This window comes from Nylanderia fulva, unplaced genomic scaffold, assembly GCF_048542155.1.
Source record: "Nylanderia fulva isolate GAGA-0341 unplaced genomic scaffold, ASM4854215v1 Scaffold31, whole genome shotgun sequence".
Taxonomy (NCBI): domain Eukaryota; kingdom Metazoa; phylum Arthropoda; class Insecta; order Hymenoptera; family Formicidae; genus Nylanderia; species Nylanderia fulva.
This window is the reverse complement of record NW_028190379.1, coordinates 1,790,127-1,802,156: the sequence shown is the minus strand read 5'-3', so window position 1 is coordinate 1,802,156 and position 12,030 is coordinate 1,790,127. Positions and strand designations below refer to the sequence as shown.

At 29.7% G+C, this 12,030-nt stretch overlaps 2 protein-coding genes across 3 annotated transcripts; both read right to left on the bottom strand.

Moving 5' to 3' along the window:
* Nucleotides 1–5,068: 5,068 nt before the first annotated feature.
* Nucleotides 5,069–7,777, bottom strand: LOC114933919 (troponin C, isoallergen Bla g 6.0101-like). Its single transcript, XM_029306500.2, has 5 exons — nucleotides 7,676–7,777; nucleotides 7,308–7,335; nucleotides 7,095–7,238; nucleotides 6,765–7,016; nucleotides 5,069–6,106 (listed from the first exon to the last, which is right to left on the bottom strand). The coding sequence occupies exons 1-5, from the start codon at nucleotides 7,676–7,678 to the stop codon at nucleotides 6,072–6,074; spliced, it is 462 nt and encodes a 153-aa protein (XP_029162333.1). The 5' UTR covers nucleotides 7,679–7,777; the 3' UTR covers nucleotides 5,069–6,071.
* A 2,086-nt stretch (nucleotides 7,778–9,863) lies between these two features.
* On the bottom strand, nucleotides 9,864–11,664 carry LOC114933920 (troponin C, isoallergen Bla g 6.0101-like). Of its 2 annotated transcripts, XM_029306501.2 has the most exons (5): nucleotides 11,418–11,658; nucleotides 11,246–11,279; nucleotides 10,940–11,083; nucleotides 10,400–10,654; nucleotides 9,864–10,318 (listed from the first exon to the last, which is right to left on the bottom strand). In XM_029306501.2, the coding sequence occupies exons 1-5, from the start codon at nucleotides 11,418–11,420 to the stop codon at nucleotides 10,293–10,295; spliced, it is 462 nt and encodes a 153-aa protein (XP_029162334.1). In that variant the 5' UTR covers nucleotides 11,421–11,658; the 3' UTR covers nucleotides 9,864–10,292. The 2 variants fall into 2 exon arrangements, with proteins under 2 accessions (XP_029162334.1, XP_085340850.1); XM_085484724.1 differs by lacking the exon at nucleotides 9,864–10,318 and having other exon boundaries at nucleotides 10,368–10,654; nucleotides 11,418–11,664.
* Nucleotides 11,665–12,030: the final 366 nt, after the last annotated feature.

The window sequence follows — 12,030 nt, the reverse complement described above, 5'->3', positions numbered from 1 at the left end:
AAAGCTAATTAAATTCTATCAATTAGTAATTTATTTGTGAAAGAAAGTATAACATATTAAATAACAGACAAAAATTAAAATAAATTCGTTCGAACGTTTCGGTTGTCTTTTCCAACCTTCTTCAGCGTATACAATTAAAAATAGAAGTTAATAAAATTTTACAATAAATTACTTATAAATGTCATTATACTAAAAATATACAGAGTCAATATATTTTATTTTTAATTAAGCAAAAGCAACGCATTTGTAAAGCATGAGCATATAAACTATTCTTCAAAAACGTCATTATACTCTTTTTTATACTACTTTTATTAATAATGATTGTGTCTCCCAACATTTTATAAAAACCTACAGTATAAAAAGTTGAGGTGTTACTTGGCTATTCCCCTGGCGGTCATGAGCTCAGCCATAACAAGACGTTCCTATCCATTCCTGGCTCGAAAACCGCGCCATAAAACATTTATAGGAAACGTGATCGACTTAACTTCGATCAGACGCATGATCTTGTAATTTGTTCCACAAAAGGTATACGGTATTTTCCTTAGAAAGCGCCTAAGGAGATTTTGGTTACTGCACCAATTAACTGCGAAAATTTGTGTTACCTTCGAATACAGAGTTTATATACGATGCCGACTAGATAACAATACAATCGAGAAATAATTATGATCAATTTTGGTTATAATGAGAAAATTGTTCTAATTGATAAAATAACTATAGCGCAGAAATGAATAAATATATATGTGAATAAGTGTTATTATATGATGTAAAACAAAATTTTTTTATTTTGTGCATCTTCACACGAAGAGAACTGTGAAAATCAATTAAATGACTTGTATATTATAATCCTTAAATTACTAGTTCGATGATATCGATGAATATCGGGATTGAAAATTGCAGTGCAATAAATCATGCTGATCTGCTACTGTTTGCATAAGATATTTAATCGCAGACTTTATAATAATTGTATTTGATAGTTTGGAATATTTAATCCCGACCTTAGATAATGATCTTAAGAGCACCGATTAAGATAAAATAAAAGGGTAGAGAAAAATAATTAAATTGAACATTTTAATCTAAAAATTTCTCGAAAATAAATCTGATTTAATCGGATTTATTCGATCGTTACGATAATCATTCGCAAACAATTCTAAAAGAAATTTCAAAGAAACGTGAGCAAGGCCGTATCATTAACGGAATGCAACCAATAATATGCTATAAACAGCATATTTATATTTATTAGCTGATAATATATAATTGACTATAATTACGAGCCTCGCGACTGCGAGTATAGCTTCGAGTAGCAATGCATACATAAATTAAGTTATGCATATTTTATCACAAAAAAATGTTAATTAAACACTTTTCTTCATAAAACTAATATTTAACAATATTAAACAAAACCAATCGTTTTTATTAACACAGCCGTAGTAATTATATATATTATAATTGGAATAAAGTTCAAAGCAAAAACAATTATAAATTAGTAGTTTTATTATTATGAAAAGTAGGCCAAATATACGAGCCGAAATGATTTAGATCTAAGAATAATTAAAAATTTTATTCATAATATAAAAGTAACTTTTATATTATGAATACAATTTTTAATTATTCTTACATCTCTAAATTATTTCGGCTCGTATATTTGGCCTACTTTTTATGTTTTATTAATTTTAAATTTTACACGAGCGTTGATTTGTATTTTTATTGTTTTATTATTATGATTTTTATATTATAAATATATTTATATAATATACTTATATTATATAAATTATATATAGAATATTCCAACATTTTTTTAGTTACATGCAATATATTAACATTTTAACTTATTGAAATAGAAAAATCATTTTACATATAATATTTTGCAAGCAAACACATCACGCATTTTTGAACTATGAACTTTTCTGATGCTATAGGTTGTATTTGTGCTTTAATTTTTTATGTGCAATCGACAATGCAAATTAATCATTAATAGAAAGAGAAAAAAAGAAAGATATACTCTTGAAATTTTTATATTTTTATGGCAAAATTAAAATCGAGCTTCAGCATTCGAAAAAATGTCTATCTTATTTAATATTTCTATTTTCTTCTTTGGGAAACACAAAAATATAATTAGATCAAATATTACCATATCTAACTATCTATAGTTCTCCAAATTTAAACAAATGGTTTTGTTTGCTACGAATTGGCGAGGGTGCGCGTGCATCAGATTTTTCTCGGTCGATCGTGTTTTAGGCACTTGTACTTTCTCGCAGCGGGACTTGTTTCGTTGGCAAAGTGCAATACGCGCGAAGGAGACTGCAAGTAATTGTAGCAAATCGTTCGTTCTAGCCTTCACCCACTTTCTCTTTCATAGACCGAGATTAACAATCGGATCTAAATGTGTCGAGTCAGACGAACCTCGCGTGTAATATTATACAATACAGTTATATCCGTGTTTTGTTATTTACAAAAATACAGTAAAATTTAAAATCATTTACGCAAACTATGTGCATAGGATGCATAAGATGCATAGAATCGATTCTACATTGCGTATATTTTTTTCGGTTGACCATAAAGGAAAGCACAAAAAATCCAACATACCTGTCAACCGGATATCTTGCATATCTTTTTTTTATTTGTAAAAGGACACATATGCGTAATATATCGTAATATATATTTGGGAAGCGTCGATTAAGATTCTGCATATTAGTTATCAAATTAGCAATTGGTAACTCGACTTAATTGGCGGAGAAAGTTTTGTTAAACGACGTGAGCGTGTAATTAAACGAGCTTCGGTACTAGTGCACTTCTCAGAGCTATGGTTTGTCTCTTGAGACCATTGCGCATAACCATAACGAATCGTTGAACTCGACACGATGAAGTATACATACGTGCAGTATGCGTACGTTATATCATTTCTTTATAAAGTTAGCATTATATTTTCAGAATTTCGATATAATTAATTAAAGTTTTTACTTTTCCCGAAAGACTTCCGCAATTTTATGTTTTAAAGAAAGTTTAGGCAATTAAATATGAAAAACAGGAATTTAAGAATATATAGGAAGCTTTTTTTATATCTTTATTACAAATTATACATTACAAAAAAATCATTAACTTTTTATTTCAATTCAGATTAATTTGATTATAATATTGTATTTTCCGATAAACATTTTTGTGAAACTCTGTTTGGAAATTTTTCTATATCTAAACGAGAAAAATGTTTATTCGTGAAAAATCTAAATGTTACTTTATTTTTAATCACGTTTTATTTTAAAATTCAGTGCATACGATATATTTAAAGTAGAATCTATCATTAAAATTTATATCATAACAGTTATATCAATATTTTATTAGAAGAAGCTTATGTATATAAAGAAAATAACATAATATATAAAATAAGTTATAACTTATTATTTGTTACTGAACGAGTCTCCCTTTAATTCGAATCGTACATTATGTGCGAGCGACAAATATAATGCAAAACTTTATTATTATATCTTACGTAGAAATATTTTATATTTCTTTGATAAACAAAAATTTATCTTTTATAAATTCTTATAATAACTAATTACTAGGTTTGATAGAATCAAATTCTACAGAAAATTTTATTATTTGACATTTGTTTGTAAATTACTTATACTTAAAATGAAAATATTTGAGCATGAATTGTAATTTTTACAATTTATGTAAATTGTTTCTTAATTGTAGAAAATTATTTCTAATTTTTATATTAAAACGTTTGTGTATATAAAAAATAATTTTATATGTGTAGTGATAGAGAAAGCGAAATTTAGCAAACAAATTTAGCAACGCGTTATATATCGATATTACGTATATATAATAACGTAATAATAACGTATTTTATCAAATAATTTTATTCTTTGTAAAAGGAAACAGAAAGATAACGTTATTACAAAAGAGTAGTTGCTTTCCATATTTAGGTTGCATGCACCATACATACATCACATCTCTGTGATATAACTGTGCATCGATCCGTACAATGTCGAATACGATTTAAGACGCGCTATGAAACTTGTATCACTGTCAAAAATAACGTATCAAACATGTTAAACAGGCCATTGAAAGTTTGTGTAAAATTTGTATGGATCATCTTTGCGACTATATATCTTATGTGAAATAAAGAATTAGAAATATATTTCCTCGCAGATTATATGTACACATATAACTGGAATGAGTGAAATATAAGAAAAGAAAAAAAATAGTTTTTCGTTTATGCGTATTAAAAATTAAATTTAATCGCATTTTTTATCGTGCAAATAATAGCAGCAAAATTTTTGATGAATTAATGTCGCGCAGAAAATGTCAAAAAAAATAGGTGATTTTGGATGTTGATCTTCAAATAAACGCGAATTATCAGCGATAAATTTTTTGATACAATTTATCTGATACAATTCACTTTTAAATTAGCTACATATTTATCTCTTAAACATTTTTTACACTCAAGTCGTATTGATGTATCAAAAATTGTCACAAACATCTACAATAATCGTCTTACTTTTATCGAACAATGATAATGTTCGATGAAAGTTCGGAATGTTTCCGGAACTTTTGACGAATGTGTATCATTTGCACACTTTCTTGATGCATGTCTTTTAAATTATCTAATAATTTTATAGTGTTAATTTTATTATATGTCAAAATTATATACTACTCTTCGGCCTTGTCTTTCTGTTTCCTTTTAAAGCGATCAGACCGTCAAGAGATGAAGTTACGACATTTCTGTTTTTATTGACTCCAACAAATAATTGTGACCTAAGCGAGATTCTATGTTCTATGCACAATGAGCGAGATTGTTAAGCTTCGCGAAATAGATTAGTTCGCGGCGACGTGAGAATCGCGAGAATAATTTCGTGACGGAACATTTCAAAGATACCTGATTTGGTAAGGTCTCACAGCACATAGTTGCACGAGCCACGACATTTATCGCTATACTTATTATGGTTCAATTTTAGAACGGAAATGCCACTAGTTGTACAACTAGCAATCGGTGTCAATGACCGCTGACATTTGTTTTAGTCCTTACAGATTTTAATACAGGGATAGGTGTATAAATGAATAAGCTATATAATCTTAAAATATTTTATTAAATATTACGGTGCTGAGATATTTAATTCACATTATTACTAAATAACACAATATTTTTTAAGATAGGAGAATTATTTAGGAAATTTTAGTAGAAAAATATATTTATTTTTTATAGCACATCTTGCAAACGATAACATCAGATGAATAAAACATTTTCATATTTTTAATTAGAGAAGCATCGAATTTCTGAACTTCTTACTAAATAATTGATCTGACAGTATTAGAAGAGTTACAATTTCTAAATTTAATTATCGAATTATCTGAGTTCCTAAGTATTGAATTGTAATTACATATATGATTACAATTTTGTCGATTTTCTTGAAAAATTAAAAAATTAATAAGAACGCAATTTATTAATGGATTGAATTACACGAAGGAAATTAATATAACGCGCCTTACATACTTGAACGTGGTATGCTACTTTGCAAAGGGGATAATATCGTTTAGGCGCAGCGCATAGAAAGAGCACGCACGGTATCTACGTAGGCACGTGAAACTTAATTAATTTACGACGTATGATTTATATAATTACTGAAACTCTCGATGCTTTCGCGCGTAAACTCTCGAAACAAAATTATATTTGTACAGTAGGAAATAATGGCTTACCTCGCTATATATCAGCAATTAGAAATAGTTGCGTGAGAACTTTGCGCGTGTATTCATTTTGCTATATGACAAAGAGATTTGCACCGCTATTTTATTCGCGTCAACTCGTTCGGGCTGTTCCAATTGAAATTTTATCTTTATCTTGCTTTTGGCGTTGATCGAAAACATTTGAAATGTAGTCTTCATCTTGCATGATGAAAGCCGCCGATTGTCAGCCACGGATTGTCGCGAATGTCCAATTTTCCGTACGTCTATAGTTTAGTTTGCAAAAACGTGTGTGCTAGTTGATGAAGACAAAACGCCTTCTCTCTTTCTGACAGGCGTTGCCAATTGTGCTAAAATCCCGGCCTTTGGTTCATTTTCATCATCAGCGCGTCTTAATCGTCACCTCCCGTCATGACTTCCATGAACTCTGAAAGCACGTGAAATGCAGTGGGCGTTAGTATAATCAAACGGCGCCTCATAATTTCCGCGGACTGTAAACTTGGCGAACCACCCAAGGCAACAGACTTATTGAATGTTCGATCGACTTTGCTATTAGTGTCGGTTATGTTAAGCTTTCCTGACGTTGACGTGCGCGAAACGAATTTTCTTGGCTCAGGGCTTTGTAACTTGAGCAGATTTTAAATGAACTACTTGGCTTTCAAAGCATGTCACATGTTATCTTATCTCAAAAATTACAGTTGTTACATGCGGCTCTTGTGTTCTCAAGCATATTATTTTAAATAGATTCCTGGCACGTACATGACATTTTTAACGATATTATACTTTAATATTGCATGTTTCTTGAGCATAATGTCAAATTTAGTAAAAAGCCCTTTCTATAATTTAATATTAGTAGTATTTTATTACGTTACAAATAATTAAAAAGATATATTTTATTAAATAAATTTGAAGTTTATTTTGTTAATTTTTAAAATACTGAATTGTAAAATAAGCATTTTCAAAATTAATTTAAATATTAATTTCTCAAAGGTTGTGTACGAACAATACACATTAGTTTTACTTATTCAGAGTTAATAAATAAAGAAAAACGAAATGAAAGTGTGTACGGGCAATTTCAAAAATACCGTCAAAGTCGAGAGTTCCCGATCCATCAGCATCAATTTCCTCGATCATCAGGTCGAGTTCTTCCGGTGACAGTTTGTCATCAAGCTCGTGAAGAATATCTCGGAACACGTCAGTAGTTATATAGCCGTTGCCTTCTTTGTCGTACAATCGGAATGCTTCGCGTAATTCTTGTTGCATCGCCTCCGTGTCCTCCTCTACTAAGAATCTAGCAGCCAACGTACAGAACTCTTCGAATTCGAGTTCACCGGAGCCTGTCAAAATCATATAAGAAAAATATAAGAATGTCAAGCATGTAAAGAAAAACGTAACTGCGATATAATTTTACTTACCATCCTCGTCTATCTCGCTAATAATTTCTTGCAACGTGTTTTCACTCAGTTCATGACCTAACATAGTTAATATCGTGCCCACCATGTTGGAGCCGATGCTACCCTTCTTTTCATGATCGAAAGCGTCGAAGGCTTTCTTCAACACTATTTAAAAAAAAAGATAGTTTATAATATGATATTGAATTTTTTATTACGATAAAATGAGGTACTTACAAGCTAATTGGTCCTTATTTAAATCATCCTGCAACCATGAAAAATATAATTATTATTCCCATAACTGTCCAAAGAAATTAATTAGTATTTAAAATCACACTAATGAAAGAATTTATTAACAATAAATTTATAAAAAGTATTAATTTTCTTTGAGTCTTTATAATTTCTATTTAATAATTTATTGTTATATGTATAATTTAAATTTGATTTCTAATAATTATCGTTTTTTAAAATTTAATTTTAGTATTCAATTATATTAAATGTTATATGAACTTTTTGCTCGAATATCTAATTTTTTAACACTTTTAGTCGCGCAAGAACTTTGCAATTTGAATAAGATTCGCGTTTATCAAAATTATACGACTTGCCATAGTAATGCTAACTATACGCGCTGCTTGTGATACGTTGGCGTCGACGGTTTAACCGGGTATGCACCAGATTCTGGCCGTAGACTTCTGTTTTAAGTGATCATAATGATGATATTCTGGCACGTGATTGACCAGGTAATACACATGCGAATCTAGCGGTTTTCAAATTCATCGAGGACGCTTCTCCCACTCTATTTCCATAGACGCATTTTACCTAATTCTGCAGAACTCATGGCAACGCATTTAATTTCGAAAATTATCCATGCCACTGGCAGTTGTACATTCGATTTGTCAAAACGGCCAAATATTCTGACGTTCTCACAGTGGCATAATTAATGCGAGCATATTGCACGCGATTCGTCTTGATGCGAATAATTAACTGTGACACGTATTACATCCAACTTCATTAATTATGTAAAAGTTTATTTTACTTATTTATAACAAAACCGTAGAAATTTGATGTAACGACAAGATTAATTCATTTGCATGTTAGTTAATAAAATTCTAGTATAATAAAATTATACTAGAATTATTAATGAGATCTTGATCTATGATTTTACAAAAATGCTCGATATGCAATGTACATGTACATTGTAACGTAGGAGTATTGAAGCTATGTTTGATTTGGGGGAGGACTATATACAGATAAGACACATTTTTTTTAATTTCTTTATATTTCACAGATAATTTTACAAATTAAATGTATAAAATAATTTTTTTTACTTTACAATTATACATATATTCGATATATGTATACATTTTTTTATATAAATATAATTTAATACAATAATATTCATATGTGTGTGTACACACATCTATTACGGTATAATTTATTGTGAATCTAAATGTACAGTTGACAAAAAATCGTTTCCACGTAATGTATTATGTGACATATAATATATAATTTATTTTATGGTGCATTATATCATGGAAGACAAATAATAAATTAAAATGCATATGTATATATGAAACTCTATATATATATATATTACATAAGGTAATTATTTACTTAATATAATCAGAATATATTAGCTTTTAGACTACATAAAATAAATTTTTTTTTAATTATATTTTTATTGAAGAATACGGCACAAATTATGTCGCGATAACTTTTATCGCATCCCTAACATATCTTTTTGAATACCGATAAAATTTCATCTTTTAACTAGGCCGTCGTGGAAATATTTTATGATTGAAACTCGTATCGCTATAGGCGACATTTCACAAGCGGTTCATTGTGAAATTTTGCACGGTTTCCGAACGCCAAAATTTACGAGCGACACGATGTGTGATCGTTTGCATGGATGCAACAATAGACAGTATTGGCTCACCGCCGGAGAATTCATGGGTGAGGCTGACCCAAGACGGCTCTATATAATAACCGTGCACAGATCTTATTCTTAGCTGCCTAATTATAAGCTCATAAAGCCCGGTGGCTGCTATTATATTTAGGCGATTTTATCGTTCATTCCGGAATACAGCCGTTTGCAGCTCCGTGCATTGTCGAGCTCTTTGGAGTATGCTACTCTTTCGACAAAAGTTCACAATAGATTACATTACTGTTACAGGCTTGCGCGTGTAACGTTGCGGTTGATGCGTGCAAAGCACGTGTCACTCTAGTTGCCAACACGCGAGCGTGTATTTTCAGGCGCGACATATTGTATTGATTGAAACTATAATTATGGCTGGCTATAATATAGCGAAAAATTACGTAGAATTGCAGAGAACAAATGTGCATTTTTTCAGCCATTAATTAACAGCATATAAAAATGTAAGATATTGATTCCTTTATACACTGCTCTATCAAAATTTTAACTGCGCGCGATTAAAATATCAAAATTTATAATAGATATAAAATAAAATCATATTTTCTCGTGTTCCTCTTAATTATCGATGAATTTTGTTATAGCAGATTTTAACAAACAGTAAATGTAATATAAAGTTTCTCATTTAAATTATATGTTTAAAATTTAAAAAAAAAACAATGATCAATATTCCATGGATTAAAGTTTGATTGGAATTCATTGAAATTATACTCACTCGCTTGCGACTTTTTTATATACATACAATTTTATAACATAATCGATTTGTTAGTTTTATTTTTGGCATGTATTTTTTATTTAAACTCATTTAAACTTAAATATATATATACATATATTAATATACATAATATTATACATCACACAGGCAAAATATATAATAATTTAATTACGACTTTTGACAAACTATGAATTTTTTCAAGATTCATATAATCTAAGCATTATTTACTTATTTGAAAGATAAGACTTTTTTCCAATTTATGTTTAACATATAGTTACATATAGTAAATCTATTATATTTTATTAAGAAATTTTAAAAATTTTATAGTCACCATTAAATTTCAAATCACGTATTTTATTTAACAAAATATATAAATTTTATATAATAAAAAAAAAATACGTGAAACTTAAAATAGGCGAGAATTTTTATGTGGTAAGCACATGACATTATATTCTGCCAGCATCACATATGTACAATTTCGAGGAGTTTTCGACTTCTCTCTGTTTATACAGGCACACTCGTTGTCTAAAGCGTGGGCGATAGACACGACGCATCCGCGCGGTGCCAAAGTAATAACTTATCCTGTCATGACCTCCATGAATTCTGTAACATAAACGCCGGGTTATAGTCAGGTATGCGAAGACGAAGTGGACTAGCACCTGTGCGTCACACAAAATCTCTCACCATCGAAATCGAGTGTGCCAGATCCGTCAATGTCCACTTCGTCTATGATCATATCAAGTTCGTCCGGAGATAGCGCGTCGTCCAGTTCATGAAGGATATCTCTGAACACATCGGTGGTGATATAACCGTTACCTTCTTTGTCGTATAATCGGAATGCCTCTCGTAACTCTTGTTGTATCGCTTCGGTGTCAGTATCCTCCTCGAGAAAATGCGACGCTACCTGGCAAAACTCCTCGAATTTTATTTCACCGGTTCCTAGAAACGAATATGAATATAGGATTTACTTCAATTAATCCTTTTATTTGGTTGCACTTTCGCGAATTCCTTATTTATTTGACAAATAATTTTCCGGAACTTTTCTGCAAGAACTTTCTCACACATTATGTAAAAGAATTTATTTTTGTTTGAAACAGATAAATTAGAATCTATTGTATAGAATGGTAGAGAATATTTCAAATATGCATGACTGTGACGAATACAATTAAATTCTCTTTTAATAAATTTTTGTCACACACATTCTCAGTATAATATCATACTTACCCCACATATCAACTTCTAATATAAGTGCTGCGAGTTCATTTGAGTTCACCTCCTGACCAAGCATCTCAAGAATTGTGCCTACCTTATCCGTACCGATAGCTCCTTTTTTCTCCGGATCGAACGCGTCGAATGCCATTTTCAAATCTATTCAGAAAAATTGTTTCTCATTTTTTAGATACCGAATATTTTCATACACTTGCAATTGCTAATAATTCAAATTATATTACGTATTATATCACGTTATATATTTGAAGTATTTATATCACGACTATATTAACTTACGCTTTAATATACAAATGCACTTACGGGATATTTGATCTTTACTAAGCTGAATTTCATCCTACAATATCGAAAAATGTTATTAATTAAAAATATAAATTATTAAAAATTCGCGGAAGAGACATTGTAAAATCATCGCGTAAAATTACAATTTATTAAATATGTAAGTTAACTCTATATATGTATACGTGATAATTACCATATCGGTTTACTGTTTTAATGAGACTGTAAAATTAATCACAATATAATTAACGAGTTCTTTTAATAGTAACTCACTGCCCAAACGAAAGACTTGTACTGAGCCGAAGCAAATTAATTAGCAGAGCGATACACACTAACAGATACACACCTACAATCAATGTTAATAGATCATCGCCAATCACATCGAATCGAACTCGCTATAAAAAGATTCTTATTTAGGACACTTTCACGACTGTATCTTCGCTAAACAATTAACACGCTCACGTATTGAGTGAACGTTTAAACTTTTATTTAATTGAAAAAATATAATTAATCTTAAAAATTATCATGAATAAATAAATATAGTAGTAAACATTATAATTTTTCATACTTTAGCAAAGCAAATTTTATAATATCGGATATAATATATTGCATATATATTTTTGGATATAATTTTATGTTTATATGTTAATTTATTTAAATAAAAGTTCAGATTTTTATTTCTTTTCTGAATTACTCTAATAACAAATTTTTATATACGATAATTGTGTATTCTTTGCTTATTTTTCTTTCTCTATAAATAATGCAGTAAAACTAATGTTATTTAATTCATATGTAGACATGATTTCATC